Here is an 18008-nt window from a genome sequence, read left to right as displayed (position 1 = left end):
CGGGGGCGGCGGCGCGGCGGATGGGCTGGTGGGAGGACAGTCCAGGACGGCACACCGCCATCAATGTCCCCGGCCGGGAGTCTCCTTGCCTCAGCGATTTGGAATCCAGCCCCGCAACCTCCCTTCCCACACTCTGGATCAGGTGGCCCACCCCGTCTGCCCACCCACGCCCAACCCCTCCCCTCTCTCAAACAAACCCCACAGGCGAGTGCCTGCTGGAGTGGGACGGCGGCCCTGACGGCGCCTCCCCCCCGCCCGTCCCCCTGCTCAAGGACTTGTTCTCCTCGGAGCGGCGCCGCGCCAAGGTGCTCAACTTCTCCATCGCCTACGGCAAGACGGCGCACGGCCTGTCCAAGGACTGGGGCGTGTCGCTGGAGGAGGCGCGAGAGACGGTGGAGCGCTGGTATGCGGACCGGCCCGAGGTGCGCGCCTGGCAGAAAGCGCAGCAGGCGGCGGCGCAGGGGGCGGGCTACGTCTGCACGCTGCTGGGCCGGCGGCGGCAGCTGCCCGAGGCGGCCAGCCGGAACGGCGCGGTGCGCGCGCACGCGCTGCGCGCCGCCATCAACACGCCCATCCAGGGCAGCGCCGCCGACGTGGCCACGGCGGCCATGCTGCGCATCGCCGCCGACCCGGAGCTGCGGCGCCTGGGCTGGGCGCTCCTGCTGCAGGTGCACGACGAAGTGATCCTGGAGGGGCCGCGGGAGTCCGCGGAGGAGGCGCGGCGCCGCGTGGTGGCCTGCATGCGCAGCCCCTTTGTGGGGAAGGTGGAGCGCCCCCTCCTGGTGGACCTGGCGGTGGACGCCAAGTACGCGGACACCTGGTACGACGCCAAGTAGGATGCGGGTGGTTGGCATGCGATGTGTGATAGGTGGTGACATGTACTCGGGGATGTGTAACGACATGGACGTGAGGCCACATGCCGAGGCAGTGAAGGGGCTTTGATGGGGGCTAGAGCCAACGCAAAGAACAGGAAGCCGGGCGGATGCCGGTCAAGCGCCCGGAGGGAATCCCAGGGGAACCGTCCCTGCAGGCCACGCGAGGGCCTCATCAGCTGACGAGGGGAAAAAGCAAGTGTCTTTCGGGCGGCATCGATTCCAGGATGGCATCCCGGCTGGGCCGGGCCCCAGTACTGGCGCGAGCCGGGTGGCCTGCGGTGCGGAGTGGGTGCTGGGGAGACCGCTTGCTCACCTCCCACGCGGGGGCCCTGGGGCCTGAGCAGCTGAGGAGCGATGCGGACCTGGCAGACCTGAGTAGCCTGACCTATGGACCCACGAGGAGCCCGGCGGATCTCGCGGGGCAGCTCCAAGCCAAGGGGCTGAACCTGGTGGCCGAGGGCACCGCCCCCTTCACCAGGTGATCCTGGGCAGGTTCGATGCCGGCTCCTGGGCATCTTTCCCATCAGAGAGGAACAATGTGATGAGAACACACTGCCCTGTGCATTCCCCCTTCACACATCGTGCAACACCACGTCCTGAGCAATGCCAATACTCCATTCCCCTTCCCTGGCACCGCAAAGGTGGTTTGTGGCCGAGGACGCGGCAGCCGGGGTGCGCACGCTGTGCTGCCGCGGGGTTTCCTGGACCCACCCCAGCCACGACTCCCTCGGCCTGGCGAAGGCCCTGCTGGCCGCCTGGCCCGCGCCTGCGCCCGGTGTGCCGGGCCTCTCCCTGCACTCCGGGGTGGCTGGCCTGGCCCAGGACCTGGCAGCCCAGGTGGGGCCCTGGCTCGACTCTGCGCCCGCCAGCATACGGCTGGTGGGGCACAGCCTGGGGGGCAGCCTGGTGCAGGCGCTGCTGGCTCAGCGCGGCGGTGGCTGGGCCGCCCGCGGTGCGGAGCTGGTGACCTTTGGCTCGCCCCCCGTGCTCGCTCTCGACGCGGCGCCGCCCGCCCAAGACGGCGCTGGGGGGGAGCATGCCATGCTGAGCATGCTGGGGCTGCCCTCGGCAAGGCACTACGTCCTGGGCAAGGACCCGGTGCCGGGGCTCCTCCTTTCCGCCAAGCCCCTCCTCACCTCCCTGGGCGTGGGTCGCCTTGGTGGGGCGCTTGGGTGAGCTGACAGGGTGTGGCAGGGTGTGTTTTCGACTGGAAGCATGTTTGCCAGAGGTTTGGCATGACATCGTTCAGGCTTGGGACTGGCGCTGATGGCGAGGCCGCCCCTGCCGGCCTGCGGCTGCCCTCCTCTGAGTGCGCCACGGCTGGCCCCTCTCCCGGCACAGGTCCCTGCTGGGCAAGGTGGCGGGATCTGGTGCGGCGATGCCCCTGCCCCCACCCACCTACCAGGCGCTGGGTCCGGTGTACCTGCTGCGCTGGAACCAGAGCGCAGGCCACAGCGTCGTGAGGCTCACGCCCGCTGACGTGGCAGCTGAACTGGCAGTGGACGTGGAGTACCTGGGTCGGAATCCCATGCAACTCATGAAGGTAGTGAGTGTGGTTTGGGGCCAAGGGAGGATGATTGAAGGTCGGGGGACAAGTGGACTGGCTGTTTCAACATGGTACTAGCATCCCCCAATCAACAGCTCTCAATCAGCTGATACTTTTCCTTGTACAGGCGCTCATGGATCATCAGCACACGAACTATGCACAAGACCTTCTTGCAGCGGCGTCCAACGCACAAACCTCTGTATTGTAGGTTTTTAAGCTTGTAGGTGTACTTCCTCCTCGGCTGCTGCACGCTTGTTGAATGCTAAGCATGTAGATTGGGCAACTCGGGTCGCGCGCGCAACGTCGACTGACCGCAAAGGGGGAACAGACCTTGCCAAGTTAAGAGACTAGCGACGCATTCTTTCCAAGAACAAGCTTGCTCAGCCCATCAACTAAATTAGACATAATCGAAGGAGTGTGGACCTCACCCTCGGACAATTAGAACGAGGCAAACCCTGGCATGGCCGTCCTCTGTCAAGTGTGCGTTTTGGGGACATGCACATAGTGATCATCAGGGTACCATATACCAAAATTCTAGTACCTCACACTCATTCTCATTGAGATCACTGTGTGCATGCAGGTGTGAGCTCCGCTCAGCCGAGTATACCTGTCCACGCTGCGGGTCGAAGTATTGCTCAGCCACCTGCTACTCCAGTCACTCCCAGCGATGCACCGAGGCTTTTTTCCGGTAGGTTGGAGTCGAACAGTCGCTCTTCAATCGAGTGTCAACGTATATATATCATGCATTTTTAATCAGCCATACAAGAAGGCAGACATGCGTCTACGGACCCCTGCTTGCACATGCATGCTTCTACCCCTGCAGAGACAGTGCTGTCGCTGACCTGAAATCAATCAAGGCTACTGAGGGCCAGCAGACCGAGATGCGTGCCATCCTGGAGCGCCTGCACGCCTCCCGGCTGGAAGATGCCGCCTCGCACTCATCCGGCGAGGAGGAGGGCGAGGAGGAGATCCGGGAGGGCGAGCTCTCGGAGGCCACGATTCGGCGCATCCTGGCCCGTGTAGGTACCACTGCTGCAGGGCAGACAAGCCATTGTGACCGTGGTCATGTCCAGTGCTGAGTCACTGCGCTAGATAGCTGCGGTGGCCTCCTGAAATGAAGATACAGACCAAACCCATGAGCCTTTGCTGCCCCTTTTCAGGCCGAAGCTGGGGGTGAGCTGGAAGTGGTGGAAGAAGACCTCACTCCCGCAGAGCTGGCTGCCTTTCACGCTGCACTGGAGTCTGAGGAGGTGGGGCGCATGGTGCAGCCATGGGTGCCGTGGTGGACCCTGGAAGCTGCCCGGGACGTGCGCTTGGGACCGAGAGGGTTGTCCCTCATCGAGGATGGTATGGCTGGATGTTGCTTGGATGGACGGCAGTGGCAAGGATCTACCACATGGTGCTCGAGCTGCAGGTGTCTGGGCCAGCCTCTGCATGGCAACCACACGACTAGGTCCTTCTGATCTCTATGGGGGCACTGCTGCTTTCAAGAAGTGCTTGAATTCTCCTCACCCCCACCACTCGACAACAAACGCCATGTTGTCACAGTGTCAGAGTCGGAGCCATCCTCGAGCCGGCCCCAGCCAGGTCCTTCCCCCCCCCCCCAGCCAGCCCCTCCTGCCGCTGTCGGCGCTAACCAAGAACCCACCCTCACCCTTGCTGCCCTGCATCCTGCCTCAGCTCCTCTACGCCTACTGCTACACGCTTCGACGCCACAACGGCGAGCCTGACGTGGACGCACTGGGCGCCGGCGAGACGCTGCTGATGCTCTGGCCGGGTACGAAAGATCCACCACCACCCTCCCCTGTGCATGCGCTGCGCCAGACTCTGGCCGACGCAGTGGGGAGCGGTCGTGGCGGCGCCCCCCACGCTTTCTTCGTGGCTGTGGTTGGGGACGCTGTGCAGCTGCTGCGGCTGGGGAGGAGTGCCGTGCTGCTGGCCCTGGTGGATGCCGCTCGGATGGCGAGCCGTGCGCGCAGCGCTGCCGAAGACCTCGAGGACGACGCAGCGCCGGAGCGGATGCGGCAGGTAAGGGAGGCAGGCCGCAGGCCGAAGCACTGGCGCCTGGCAGGGAGTGCGTTGCTCGGTGAGAGATTGGGTGAATCGGCTCTGGAGGGTTAAGGTTGAGGCCCCAAAGATGTGCTGGAATCCCAGCCACGGTGCATCTGCTGCACACAGGGTCGAAAGGCGTTTGTCAGGCAGTTGGCGGCAGTAGAGAAGAAGCTGGTCTTCTTCCTGGCTTGGGCAAACGAGCTGGACGACGGGACGCTGGAAAGCCTGGGTGACGGACTGGCCCTCTTCCTGGAAGAGGAGACCGCAAATATTCAGGCTCAGAACGAAGCCCGTCAGAGGCCTCCCGCCACCCCTGTGCCTGTCATCACCGAGTTGTGAAGGACTCTGAGGCAGTTAGCACTCTCTGGCCACTGGTCGGCGTGCTGGTCAAACCTTGGAGGTATCTATAGTACAGTCGCACCTGATGAGCCCTCCACAGACCTCTTTCAACCAGCATTCCTGTTCTGATTTCGCCTCCTTAGCCTATTCAGCTGAGATGCTCAAGGGTGGACGCTGTCTCGCTCACTAGACCACGTGGCCCTCAGACCACCAGACCTGTCATTTGGTATTTTCAAATTCTCCGGCATGCATTTGCCTCTGCGAGGCGCGCAACTCGGGACGAAGCATCTTCATGTTGCAATGCCGTCCCAGCTCACGGTGTTTTAAAGCACGCTGGATCAGCTCAGTATTAGTATAACCGCTGTTGTCCAAGTGTATTTACAGTACCAAGCATGGCGGACGAGCAGCATGTGCAGGCCGAGGCCCAGAAGGTCATCGATGCTGTCTTGAACACTGGCGACCACACGGAAGGAGGTAATGTGGGTGCAGAAACTGATTATGGCTTCTGAAGATGCATTGAAGAGTTTCATCCCACCGGTATATCTGCTAAACACGCAGGTGCTGCTGTCGATGAGGCCGTCGCAGCCAAGGCCCAGGAGCTCTACACCGATGCCAACCCCGTCGACAAGATCGGGACCGTGCCCACTCCTGTGAGCGAGCCCCAGTCCGTCTCTCCGTTGGAGGATGAGCCTGAGGAGACAGGTCTGGGGCCGGCTCAGGGTGCGCCTGAGCCAACCCCCGCCACTGTCGAGACCCTACCCGACGTCGGAGCGGATCCCGTCGTGGAGCCCGTCGGGAGTGTGGCCGGGGCTTCTCCTGCAACTGGGGGTACCGCAGCCGTGGCCGAGGTACCTGCTCCGGTGGAGGACCCAATCCCTGTGGATCCTCCCGCCTTTGCGGGAGAGAACACTGCCGCCGCCCCGGTGAGCGTCGACGAGGTCCATGAAGCACCAGCACTGCCAGTGGAGCCTGCGGCAGAGGAGCCAGAGGCCAAGCCTGCGGCAGGGGAGCCCGCTGTGGCTGAGCCTGCTGTGGTGCCAGAGGCAGAGGAGCAGCCCGCACCGGAGCCTGAGGTGGCTGCGCCTGCCGTGGAGCCTGCGACCGAGGTGCCTGTCGTGGAGGAGCCCAAGCCAGATGCGGTCCAGGTTGCCCCTGAGCCTGCCGGCACCAAGCGCTCGGCAGAGGAGGTGGCCGTGGAGGGGGAGGCCCCAGAGGCCAAGGCCGCCAAGTTTGAGATCGACCCCGAGGATCCCAATGCCGCCTACTTCAACATCATCCTTGAGATCCCTCCAGGGCAAACCCGCACCTTCAGTGAGGTGAGCTTGCGGGTCTGGGGGGGAAAGCCTGGCGGAGTCTGAACACATTCGGAGCGCTCCTGTCCTCCAGAAGCTCGCATGCCTGCGCCATGCTCCAAGGACGGACCCAGGTTGCCTGCACAACTAGAAGCATGTATTCACCTCGGTCAGAATCCACCCGCGTTCACTCTTCCTCCGCGGCAGATCGCCACCGCCGCGGGCGCCAAGACCACGGCCGCTCGGTCCATCGGCCGCACGGTCGCCAAGATCGCCAACGACGAAACCTCGGGCCTGCCCTGGTGGCGTGTGGTGAGCTCTGTCGGGGCCCTGCAGTCCAACCCTGCGCGCCAGGAGGCGCAGCTGGAGAGGCTGAGGGCAGAGGGCGCGCGACCCAACGAAGGTGCTATCGGGGGTGAGGGGGTTGGCAGTGACCTCTGGTCATGGGGTGTGGAGCGTAGGGTTGTGTTCCTACAGGAAGACATTGCTTGGGCGCATTGCCAGCGCCTGCCAATGCACCAAGCCCCTCCATCGACTTGTCTTCTGCAGGGGAGGGCATCACCGAGTGGGCGGCTCGCGTCGGCGCCAAGGTGGTCGGCACCTATGCGCTGGGCTCCTTGCGCACCGTATTTGCCGACTACGACAACGATGATGTGACGGTATGCGACTGGGTGGTGTGGGGCTAGGCCCATAGGGGAGTCGGGTGTATGGAAGGCCTGGCATCTGCGACGGCAAGGCGGTATGGCGCAGAGGAGTGGCCTGCATCGGGGCAGGGACGGCAGCAGTCGGCCCCATGCATGAAACCCACTGGTACATAGTCCCTCAGCCCCCCTTCCCCTCACTGCACCGTTCCATGTGTCAGACATTCAATCCCCATTCGGTGGAGCCCTTTGAGAGCCGGGAAGCGGCGACCGTCCGTGGGTTCTCCAGGCTGTGAGGCAGGCGTGAACCTGCGTCGTGTTCCGTCTCTGCCTGTCCATGTCCCGGCGGAGCGAGAAGTCGTGTGCCTTTTTGAGAGGGAGAGACCCAGGTAGCCCCCCTCTCCCATCCATTACCCTCGATCACCACAAGCCTCGAGCATGAGTTGTCGTCCCCACCCGTATGAACGCCCTGTCTCCGTGCAACACCGGCATGCGCCCCATCGTGGCATGCCATGACCCCACTCTATCCCAGCTATTATATCCCTCCCGCATGGACGCGGCGAGGCTTCACAGGCTGCAACATGACTCTCATGGCACACACTGGCACAAGAGCAGGTCATTTGGAAGGGAGGAAAGAGGGGGATGCGTATGTCAAAGGCAGGATCTTGAAGGGGCAGTCGCTCCTCGTGCTCGGCGCCCGAGCGGTGTCTTGTGAATGCACGGTACAGGCAGGCCAGGGGTTACAAGTCCCCACTCCCTCACGCAGCTGGACGCCTGCCCACTCAGCTGTCCTTGTCCTTTGGTTGCTCCTCCTCACAGCAATCATCGGGCCCCCAGTCCCGCGCCGACACGCCCTTGGGCAGTGCGTTGGTCCCCTCCACCATCGCCGGTGTCAATTTGTACCGCCCCGCCGACGCGAAGAGCCAGGCCAGCATGGCCCGGATGCTGATGCCCGCCAGGGCAGGGTGGAAGACGGTGAGCACGGACACCACGCAGCGGAAGGTGGTGGCCACCGCAATGGAGCCCATGATGTTCACGCTCACCGCCAGCGCGCCCACGCCTGGCAGCGCCACGTTCATGCCCAGCTCCGTGCCCTGCCAGTACCGCGCCAGGGCGGCCAGCTTGGCAAGCAGGAGGGAGGTGGCGGCCGCGTGGCCGGCGGCGGGCACGGCCGGCAGGGGCCAGCCGACCAGCTGCCCCACCACCTCGTCCAGCTGCTGCACGGTGACCGCCAGCGCGTCCGACATGCCCTGGATATGAGTTTGCAAAGGGAGGAGGGAAGGAGGGAGGGTGGGGCTGTTGGCAATGGACGCCAGGCGTCCCGCCTGGGGATCTGCAACAGCACTGACCCGAGAGCCAGCGCATGCACCTTGATCCTGTAGCAGAGCAGGAGGTTGAGCACGTTGAGGACCAGGACCAGGGAGGCCAGGAGCACGCTGTTGGAGAAGTAGACGGCCGCGGTGAGGGCCAGGTAGAGGAGGATGGAGGCGTCGCGCTTGGCGTGGAACTCGCGCTTAAGTGCGCGCTGGCCCACGCCGGCGGGGCGGTCGTAGGTGAGGGACACGGAGGCGCCAGGGTCGGTGAGGGTGGACACCACGGCCATGGCGCAGATGCGGTCGTACAGGGCGTCCAGGTCGCGGTGCCAGGCGATGAGGCGGCGGTCCAGGGCCCGGAGCGCCGCCGCGTGCGCGGCCTCGTCTTCGGCGGGGGCCTCGCCGGGGACGGAGATGGGGTGCGCGGCCGAGAAGGCCAGCACCGCCAGTGTGTAGCGCTCCGTGGCCTCCCAGGTCTCCAGGTACCCCGTCTATTGTGGTGAGGACGAGGGACAGAGGGAGGGGGGGTGGGGGGTTTAGGAGACCACGCAAGTATGAGGCTGCAGTGTGCCCGGGATGCCTGCGAATCAAGCCCGCAGGAGTTCTTGGTGCCGCCTGCACAAGGTAACCCTGCCTTCAGTCCCCTCTGCACTACCCCTACACCACCCCATCCACACCTTCTCCAGCATGACCAGGGGACCACCAATCACGCAGGCCAGCATGGCCCACCAAACCCAGGTGTGACGCGGGAGGGGATGACGTGAGGGCTGCATTGGGGGCAAGCGCGCCAGTTCACCGACCGGTGTTCAGTACAGCCTCAAACCGCGTCATGGGACCGGGCTTGGATCTGCAGGCACACCAGCAAGATCAAGGTCGAGCAGCACTTGCCGCGGTTTGCGGCGGCCTGCTCCCATTGTTGCATGATCGAGCCTGGCCGGCAAATTTGGGCGCCTGGATCGCTCCCGGAGCCAGCCCATTCAGATGCTCAGGACCGCATCGCGCGCGCTCCGGGACGGATCATAGTTAACATTCTCAGATTGATCTGCCAGGAACAATCTGGGGAGAAGAGGACCGTGCAGCATCAGAGATTATTGGCATGTCTCTCGACAAATAGCACCAGGCAGGATGGCGTCTTCCTTACGCCTGGATGACGCGCTGCGGAGTGCTGCCCAAGCCTACCTGAAACCTCCGGGGTTTCGCCCCTTCTATGGCACGGCAGGTTACCGTGCGCTTGCCCCCCTGCTGCCCTCCACCGTATTCAGGTGAAGCGATCGGGATGTCAAGCCGGTGTTCTGGCCTCTGCCCTGCATGGGGTCCGCACTCTGTCCTGCTGAGTACCCAGCACCCGGCCCCCTCACCGCCATGCAGGTGTGGCGTGCTCATGGCTGTCAGGTCCCTGCTGCTCGATGCCCCCACTGGCATCTGCATCACAGCCTCACACAACCCCGCACCCGACAACGGTGTCAAGCTGGTGGAGCCCACCGGGGAGATGCTGACCCGGTCCTGGGAGGTGGGTGGCTGGGGGCCATGGAGGCGAGAACCTGGGATGGGGGTGGAATCGTACTTGAATCCCCTCACCACCCAGCTCTCTTGGACCCGCCTCACGCAGGCCCACGCCGACAGCCTGGCTTGCGCGGAGAGCACGGAGGCCTTCCTCGCCGCTTTCGCTGCCTTGCTGGAAGCCGAGGGCATCGTGCTGCCACCGTCCTCCTCATCCCAGTCCCATGCCGGCGTGTACATAGCCCACGACACGCGGCCCAGCAGCCCCGGCCTGGCCGAGGCGGCCAGGGTCGGCGCGGCCGCGCTGGGCGTGCCTACGCACGACCTGGGTCTGCTCACCACCCCGCAGCTGCACTGGGCTGTGGCGCGCACGGCGCCGGGCGAGCACTTCAACGAGGACGACTACTTCGCCGAGCTGGCCGGCGCCTATGCAGCTCTGGTCTCTCGCGCTGCCACCGGAGGTGGCGCTGAACCCGCCGACGGTGGCGCTGAACCCGCCGACGTGTCGGTGACCGGCCGTGCCCCCCTCCCGTCGACCCCCACCGTCCTGCACGTGGACTGCGCCAACGGGGTGGGCGCGCCCAAGCTGCTGGCCCTGGCGGACCGCTGCACCGCCGCGGGGCTGCACCTGACCCTACACAACACGGGTGAGGGCGCGCTGAACGGGCGCTGCGGCGCCGACTTCGTGCAGAAGGCGCGGCTGCTGCCGGACGGGCTGGAGGGCGCAGGGCCCTCCTACCCCTGCTGCTCCCTGGACGGCGACGCCGACCGCATCGTCTTCTTCGTCCCCGGCACGGGGGCGGGCTTGACGCTGCTGGACGGCGACCGCATCGCCGCGCTGGCCGCGCTGCTCTGCGCCGACCTGGCTGCCGCGCTGCCGCGGGGACTGAGCCCGGCGATCGGCGTGGTGCAGACCGCCTACGCCAACGGCGCCGCCACGCGCTACCTGACCGAGGCGCTGCGCCTGCCGGTGACGGTGACCCCCACCGGGGTCAAGCACCTGCACGCCGCCGCCCACGCGCACGACGTGGGCATCTACTTCGAGGCCAACGGCCATGGCACCGTGCTCTTCGCGCCCGCCTACCTCCTGCGCCTCAAGGAGTTTGTGCAGGCGGGTGTCGGAGGAGGGTTGGGGGAGGGGGGGTTGGGGGGTTGCAATTGCCACGACAAGGAAGGAACGGATCTGTGCTGGTCGATGGAAGAACATATCGTCCCCCTCCCCTTGGGCCCTGGAGGCTAGTCAGAAGCACCTCAGCCCCCATGCACATCCACCAGGCGAATGCCGACGATGAGGACCCCACGATAGCGCGAGCCGTGGAATCCGGGCGTGACCTGCTGGCGCTGTCCCTGCTGGTCAACCAGACGGTGGGCGACGCGCTTTCCATCTTGCTGCTGGTGGTGGTGGCCCTGCGGCGGCGCGGCTGGACGCTGGAGGACTGGGCGGGCATCTACCGCGACCTGCCCTCGCGCCAGAGCGTGCGCAGCGTGGCGGACCGAAGCGTCATCGTCACCGCCGACGCGGAGCGGAGGGTCGCCCGCCCCGCAGCTCTGCAGCCCGCCATCGACGCAGCCGTGGCAGCGGCGCCGCAGGGTGCGATGGGTTGGGTTTCAAGAGTGTGGGGCGAGTTGCCAATTGTCTGTGTGCCACATGCAGAAGTAGGAGGTGCGGGCCAGCGATCCAGGCATGCTCGTTCGCCTGTACGCCAGGGGGATGCGAGGTAAACAGCATTCACCCTCGCACCCACAGGCCGGGCGTTTGTGAGGCCGTCGGGAACCGAGGATGTGGTCAGGATCTATGCGGAAGCTGCCACCCAGGAGGATGCGGATGCCCTGGCCGCAGAGGTGTCGGACCTTGTGGCCCTGCATGCCGGCGGCCTGTGATCCCCGCACCTGACGAGCCCTCCTGACGAACGCATGTTTCCCCCCCCCCCATCCCCCACTGCCCATCACCGCCACTTGTCAGAAACTCACACCTTCATCTCCAAGCTTACATGGCAGTCGACCTGCTGCATACAGAAAGCAGCGCGCATAGGGGACAAGAGCAGCATGCAGGGGAGCGAGCGGGGACGGGGGGCACTCCTAGCCCCCCGTCAGACGCTTGGCACGTGCACAGGCTGATGTGGCCCTGGAAGAGTATGCTCCCTCAGACCAGGAGGGGTTGGGGGGTGGCAGCGGATGGATGCAAAAAGGGCCAGAGCGGTTGGTGTTCCCAGAACTGCGGGTGGGCAAGATGCGCGCGCCGGGCGTGCCCCCGCTGCGCGCCCGCCTCCCTTTCTTCCTTGCCCTCCGCCCTACTTCTTCAGCAGCGACTTGGCGGTGGCCACGACGTTGTCCGGCGTCAGGCCGTACTTCTCGTACAGGATGGGCGCCGGAGCAGAGGCGCCAAAATGATCCACGCCCAGGGACACGCCCTTGGCGCCGACGTACTTGAACCAGCCAAAGGTGGCCCCCGCCTCGATGGAGACGCGCGCCTCCACCTCGGGCGGCAGCACCGAGTCCCTGCGTGACGGGTTGCAAGGGGGAGGGGGTTCGGGCAGGCTTGCGCACGGAGGCCGGCCACCCACTTTCCTCCCCCCGATCGATGCATTCGTGTGGCCATCCAACCCCTCCCTCCTCGATCCCCGCCCCCCACCCTCCCAACATGAAGCAAGACCCCTTTGCGCTCACTTGTAGGACTGCTCCTGCTCCTCGAAGAGCTCCCAGCAGGGGAAGGAGACGACGCGGGCCTTGATGCCCTCGCCCTCCAGCTTCTTCCCAGCCTCCACGGCAAACATGAGCTCCGACCCGGTGGCCATCAGGATGACGTCGGGGGTGCCTTCCCCACCCGCCACGACGTAGGCGCCCTTGGCCACGCCCTCTGCGGAGGTGGAGTCCATGTTGGGCATGCCCTGGCGCGACAGGGCCAGGACTGAGGGGCGCTTGATGCCCGTGGCGTTGACGGCGGCCGCGTTCTCCACGGCCACCTTGTAGGCGCCTGCGGTCTCGTTGCCGTCGCCGGGGCGGAGCATGAGGATGTTGGGCATGGCGCGGAAGGAGGCCAGCTGCTCCACGGGCTGGTGGGTGGGCCCGTCCTCGCCCAGGCCGATGGAGTCGTGGGTCATGACGAAGAGCTGGCCGGCCTGGGACAGGGCGGCCATGCGGATGGCGTTGCGCATGTAGTCCGTGAAGATGAAGAAGGTGGCTGTGTAGGGCAGGAGGCCGGGGGAGTGCAGGGCCATGCCGTTGCCGATGGCGCCCATGGCGTGCTCGCGCACGCCGAAGCGGAAGTTGCGCTCGGCGGGGGAGTCAGCCTGGTAGTCGCCGGAGCTCTTCACCAGGGTCATGCAGGAGCCGGCGAGGTCGGCGGACCCGCCCAGCAGGCCGGGCAGCACCGGGCTCAGCGCGTTGAGCATGGTCTGGCTGTGCAGGCGCGTGGCCAGGCCCTTGTCGGCGCTGGTGAAGGAGGGCAGCACGTCCGCCCAGCCCGCGGGCAGGTGCCCGCTGGTGATGGCCTCGTACTCCGCGTACTCCTCGGGGTACTTCTCCGCGTACTCGCGGCGGGTGGCCTGCCACGCCGCCTCCGCCTCCTCGCCGCGTTTGGCTGCCTTGCCGAACTCGTCGTACGCCTCCTGGGGCACCTCGAACTCGCCGTAGGGCCAGCCCAAGTTGTCGCGCGTGGCCTGGGCCTCCGCCGCGCCCAGGGCGGAGCCGTGCACGTCGTGCGAGTCGGCCTTGTTGGGCGAGCCGTATCCGATGATGGTGGACACCTTGATCAGGGTGGGCTTATCCGTCACGGACTGCGGAGGAGGTGGAGGGGTGTGGGAGGGTCGGGCTGTTGAGGTTTGGGTGCTTGAGTGCATGTGGGGGTGCCAACAGCAGGCAGCTGCGGGGTGGGCTGCGCCGGCCGCCAGACCGGGCGCATGAATGATGAAGCCACTCCACCATGGCCCAGCGTCGTCGCCACGACCCGACAGCCCCCTCCTTCCCCCGCCACCTTGGCCTCGTTGATGGCGTCGCGCAGGCCCGCCAGGTCGTGGTTTCCATCCTTGACATGGATGGTGTGCCAGCCCAGAGCCTCGTACCGCGCCACCACATCCTCGGTGAAGGAGATGGAGGTGTGGCCGTCGATGGAGATGCGGTTGTCGTCGTAGAAGGCGATGAGCTTGCCCAGCTTCCAGTGCCCCGCCAGGGAGGCGGCCTCGTTGGAGATGCCCTCCATGTTGCAGCCGTCGCCCATGATGCAGTAGGTGTAGTGGTCCACCAGCTTGGCGTCGGGCTTGTTGAAGCGCGCGGCCAGGTGCGTCTCAGCCACAGCCAGCCCCACCGCGTTGGCGATGCCCTGGCCCAGGGGGCCTGTGGTCACCTCCACGCCCTCGGTCTCAAAGTTCTCGGGGTGGCCGGGGGTCTTGCTGCCCCACTGGCGGAACTGCTTCAGCTCGGAGATCTGTGGACGCAAGGTCATGAGGAGGGAAGAGTGTCACTTGAGCGGCTGCAGGGGAGGCACCAGAGGGCGGAACATGTGTGGGCAGAGCTACTTCGCGGCAGCACACTGCCAGTACAACACCGCATCGCCCGACACAGTCCGCCATCCCCACGACCCCCATACTCACCGGCAGGTTGAAGCCCATCAAGTGCAGGATGGCGTACTGGAGCATGGAGCCGTGGCCCGCGCTCAGCACGAAGCGATCCCTGTTGGGCCACTTGGGGTCCTTGGGGTTGACATTCATGAAGTCCTTCCAGATGACGTAGGTCATGGGGGCGCAGCCCATGGGCAGCCCCGGGTGGCCAGACTTGGCCTGAAGTGGAAGAGAGGGAGCAAGGACAGTGAGGACGGGATGCAGAACGAGAAGGGAAAGGCGTAGACCTGGCAGATCGCAAGCCCCACCAGCCGCCCCAGCTAGGGTTTCTGACCCATGCATGGGGGTATATCACATGTGACACCCTTCAGGTAGCATGGCATGCAGCTGCAGCCCCCATGGGTCATATCAAGTCTATTTTGCGTTTCTCACCGCGTTGACGCCGTCGATGGAGAGGAAGCGGATGGCTGCAAGGGGGTCATGGCGATGGGGTGGGCTGCACAGTGCATCGAAACCCGGGTGACCCGACGGCGACCCGATGCCACGGCATGGCATGCATCTAATCAACTTGTTCGGAATCCTTACGCGCCTCACTCACCATTGATGGCCAGCTCCGCGTTCTTGTCCTTGGGCTTCAGGTCACCGGTCGCCGGGGGGATCTCCACCGCAAGGGCAGCGCGAGTGAGGGGCCTGCATGTCCGCAGTGTGCGACGAGTGAAGCGAGGAGCCGAGAACGGCGCGGCCACTCCCTGACGCACGCTGCAGAGCCCGGGCCGGGTAGGGGCCACGCTCAGCAGACACTGTGCAGCAACCATGGCGGATGTAGCTCTGTTCTTCCCTAATGAAGCAACGCTGTGGATACAAGCTATACTTGCGCGTTCAAAGGAAGCTTATGCCACAAACTGTCTTATCTTGTCATGGGTCGGCACCCCTCTGCTGCTACCGTGCGCACGAGGCGTATCTCATCCGCTTCTTGGGGGGTGGCGGGAAATGTGCTTCGGCAGGCAGTGGCACACCTGCAACACACGTCTCGGACCCTGCAAGCCTTGCCCTGGCTGGCACCTGACAGCACCAAAGCTTTAACGGTATGAAGAAGCACCTGTGGCTTTAGAATGAATGCTGGACACAGAGCCCAGCTCCTGATGCTTCCCCACCCCCAAAGCCCTGTTCCAATCAAGGTCTTGCCAGCTTGTGTCCAAGTATCAAGTACATGCTTTATTGGAAGGTGGCTCAGTACGCCTTTGCAAACAGGGCCACCTGATCGGCCGGTTTCCCGGTCAGGAAGCAGGTGCCCCCCCCGCCAGGCTGCTCCAGGGGGAAGCACCGCAGCGTCGCACCGCTTTCCTCCTTCAGCGCGACTTCCTGCTCGTCGCTGCCTGCCCACCACCCGCGCGCCCACTTGCCTGAGTTGTGCGTGGGTGTGAGGGGAAGTGCGCAGCATGTGCTATCATGCCGAGCTGGGCAGCTGGTCATGCATGGGGAGCACAGAAACTCCCCCATCTGGCACACACCTCACCTTGCTCAATGACCTCCAAGAACTGGGAGTGGGAGGACACATCCAGGATATGCTCGTCCCTGAACCTTGTCGCCCTTTCCAGCAGCTCAGCCTGGACCTCATCCAGCCGCTTCAGGACCTCCTGCACCAGGAGCTCTGGAGCCAGCGGGACGCCAAACTCCTTGCCTTCCTTTCCAGGACGGTCACGGCGCGCGATGGCACATGTCCCAGACGCCACGTCCCTCGGCCCGATCTGCGGGGTCAATGTTGATGGGTTGAGGAGGGTGACTTTGGTGTGGCTGTGCAGCGCTGCGGCTGCCACCATACGCTCCAAGGCCCAGGCCCTCTGGCCCTGATCTCCAACACTGTAAACCTTTACGGACATGGGGCATTGATCACGGATCTCATCCTCTGGACGCTGTCCTGGACCCTCTCCACAACCTACCAGTCCTCCCCTCCCTCACCCTTCGCTCCTCACTAAGAACACCAAAACACCGCCCCACCTCGATGCGCAGGGGCACGCCTTTCATCTCCCAGTGGCTGAACTTCCAGCCCGGTGACTTCTCCGTCCCCACGTCCGCCTGCGCGCGCACGCCCGTCGCCCTCAGCGCAACCAGCGCGGCATCCACGGCCGCCAGCACGGCGGCGGCGGCCGCGCCGCGCGCCGCCACGGGCACGAGCACGACCTGGAGGGGGGCCATGCGCGGCGGCAGGCGCAGCCCGGTGTCGTCGCCGTGGCTCATCACCACGCCGCCCACCATGCGCGTGCTCATGCCAAAGCTGGCCTGGTGCGCATGGCGCAGGCGCCCCCCCGCGTCGGAGAACTGGGTGCCAAAAGCGCGCGAGAAGTTGTCGCCCAGGTCGTGGGTGGTGCCGGCCTGCAGCGCGCGCCCGTCGCGCATCATGGCCTCGATGGTGAAGGTCGCGTTCGCGCCCGCAAACTGCTCGATCCGCGACTTGCGCCCGGCGATCACGGGCATGGCGGCCTGGGTCACCGCGAACTCGCGGTAAACCTGAGGGTGGTTGGTGGGTGTTTCGGGGTCGGGGTTGGCCGGGAAGGGATGCAAAGCAAGGCAGTGGGGGGGCGCGTGGAGGGGCGTGGGACGACGAGGCACCCAAGCACCGCATCTCAGCTGATCAGAGTGGCCCTGGGACCTCGCAGCCCTCCAGTTCCTGCCTGCCCCCCCACCAACCTCCACTCCCCCCACCGCCTCCCAACCTCCAGCATGGCCATGGCCTCGGCGCGGGCCTCCTCCGGGGTCGCGTGTGCGGTGTGCCCCTCCTGCCACATGAACTCCAGCGTGCGGACAAAGGGGCGGGTGCGCATCTCCCAGCGGTGCACATTGGCCCACTGGTTGAGGCGCATGGGCAGGTCGCGGTGGGACTGCACCCACTTGGCAAACATGCTGTTGATGATGGTCTCAGAGGTGGGGCGCAGTGCCAGCGGCTCCTCCAACTCCTTGCCGCCGCCTGGATTTTGAGGCGAGGGGGGGGGGGCGGAAAAGGGGAATCAAGGTGCACGGCTGCACACTGGTAGGCTGGCTGGATGGGCTGCGGGCAGACAAGGAGGCGGCGCTGGCGGATGCTGGCACGACTCTGACTGGAACAGTGTGCACCCTGTTCTGAACAGTGCGCACTGCCCCCATCCCAGCTTATGCTGCAACACCATGGCCATCCAGGGGATTACATCTCCAGCACCCCACCCCCACCTCGGGTGACGATGGCCAGCTCAGGCGCAAAACCCTCCACGTGCTCGGCCTCGCGCTCAAAGAAGCTCATGGGAATAAGCTGGGGGAAGTAGGCATTCTGGACGCCATGCTCCTTCAGGGCCGCATCGAGCCAGGACTGGAGGCGCTCCCAGAGGGCATAGCCGTAGGGGCGAATGACCATGGTGCCCCTGACCGGGCCATAGTCGGCCAGCTGAGCCTCCCGTATGACATCCAGGTACCACCTGGCATAGGCTGAGGAGCGGGGTCAGGGCCAGCAAGGCTTACGGGCCAGGAGGCCACGTCCTGTCTGCTGAGGCGCCTCTTGTGCCTACCTGGAGAAGTCTTCACTCAGAGGTGTCACGCTCTGCTCCGAGGCAGGCCCACTGCGCTTGGAATCCTTGGCAGGGGAGGCGGGCTGGGCCGATGCCGCGCTCAGAGACCGCGCTGGGGCTCGGAGGACCGACACCAGCCGTGTGCGAGGAGCTCTGAAGGCATGCTGCGGTCCCAATCTGTGGGGAATGGAAGATGCACCACTGAGAAAACCTGTATCAACGTACAAGCGTCTGACCATCGAGACCTGCGACAATAAGCCAGAGCCCCACCTGATGCTGGACAGGACCACGGACATTGCCCAGGTGCTGGATTGCGTCTCTGACGATCACGCCCCCATCAGCCTTTGAAGATGAAAAT

General features: G+C 65.2%; 7 protein-coding genes across 7 annotated transcripts in view; 4 read left to right on the top strand and 3 right to left on the bottom strand.

The window, feature by feature from the left end:
- Nucleotides 1-836, top strand: part of F751_2905 (DNA polymerase I) — a gene marked incomplete at both ends in the record, with an annotated part of 5113 nt that extends 4277 nt beyond the window's left edge. The window contains one exon of the mRNA XM_011398218.1: nucleotides 205-836. Within this exon, the coding sequence (XP_011396520.1) occupies nucleotides 205-836 (632 nt within the window). The remainder of the gene's footprint in view (nucleotides 1-204) is intronic.
- Nucleotides 837-1099: 263 nt separating this feature from the next.
- F751_2904 (hypothetical protein) lies at nucleotides 1100-4812 on the top strand (the record flags this gene model as incomplete). The annotated part of the gene is made up of 6 exons (XM_011398217.1): nucleotides 1100-1353; nucleotides 1517-2047; nucleotides 2217-2421; nucleotides 3582-3671; nucleotides 4102-4449; nucleotides 4600-4812. 6 exons carry the CDS (start codon nucleotides 1100-1102, stop codon nucleotides 4810-4812), a joined length of 1641 nt encoding a protein of 546 aa, XP_011396519.1.
- Nucleotides 4813-5204: 392 nt separating this feature from the next.
- Nucleotides 5205-6790, top strand: F751_2903 (hypothetical protein; the record flags this gene model as incomplete). The annotated part of the gene is made up of 4 exons (XM_011398216.1): nucleotides 5205-5286; nucleotides 5371-6128; nucleotides 6312-6507; nucleotides 6654-6790. The coding sequence occupies 4 exons, from the start codon at nucleotides 5205-5207 to the stop codon at nucleotides 6788-6790; spliced, it is 1173 nt and encodes a 390-aa protein (XP_011396518.1).
- A 737-nt stretch (nucleotides 6791-7527) lies between these two features.
- Nucleotides 7528-8831, bottom strand: F751_2902 (hypothetical protein; the record flags this gene model as incomplete). The annotated part of the gene is made up of 3 exons (XM_011398215.1): nucleotides 7528-7995; nucleotides 8115-8549; nucleotides 8736-8831. The coding sequence occupies 3 exons, from the start codon at nucleotides 8829-8831 to the stop codon at nucleotides 7528-7530; spliced, it is 999 nt and encodes a 332-aa protein (XP_011396517.1).
- Nucleotides 8832-9183: 352 nt separating this feature from the next.
- Nucleotides 9184-11439, top strand: F751_2901 (Phosphoacetylglucosamine mutase; the record flags this gene model as incomplete). Its single annotated transcript, XM_011398214.1, has 5 exons — nucleotides 9184-9320; nucleotides 9427-9568; nucleotides 9668-10675; nucleotides 10834-11149; nucleotides 11306-11439. The coding sequence occupies 5 exons, from the start codon at nucleotides 9184-9186 to the stop codon at nucleotides 11437-11439; spliced, it is 1737 nt and encodes a 578-aa protein (XP_011396516.1).
- Nucleotides 11440-11849: 410 nt separating this feature from the next.
- F751_2900 (Transketolase, chloroplastic) lies at nucleotides 11850-14929 on the bottom strand (the record flags this gene model as incomplete). Its single annotated transcript, XM_011398213.1, has 6 exons — nucleotides 11850-12057; nucleotides 12226-13334; nucleotides 13532-13981; nucleotides 14148-14333; nucleotides 14547-14581; nucleotides 14713-14929. 6 exons carry the CDS (start codon nucleotides 14927-14929, stop codon nucleotides 11850-11852), a joined length of 2205 nt encoding a protein of 734 aa, XP_011396515.1.
- Nucleotides 14930-15344: 415 nt separating this feature from the next.
- F751_2899 (Proline-tRNA ligase) lies at nucleotides 15345-17946 on the bottom strand (the record flags this gene model as incomplete). The annotated part of the gene is made up of 7 exons (XM_011398212.1): nucleotides 15345-15517; nucleotides 15631-15862; nucleotides 16113-16190; nucleotides 16296-16622; nucleotides 16829-17079; nucleotides 17319-17560; nucleotides 17921-17946. 7 exons carry the CDS (start codon nucleotides 17944-17946, stop codon nucleotides 15345-15347), a joined length of 1329 nt encoding a protein of 442 aa, XP_011396514.1.
- Between the last annotated feature and the right edge of the window lie 62 nt (nucleotides 17947-18008).

This window comes from Auxenochlorella protothecoides (assembly GCF_000733215.1).
Source record: "Auxenochlorella protothecoides strain 0710 unplaced genomic scaffold scaffold30, whole genome shotgun sequence".
Taxonomy (NCBI): Eukaryota; Viridiplantae; Chlorophyta; class Trebouxiophyceae; order Chlorellales; family Chlorellaceae; genus Auxenochlorella; species Auxenochlorella protothecoides.
This window is presented reverse-complemented; position numbering and strand designations above follow the sequence as displayed.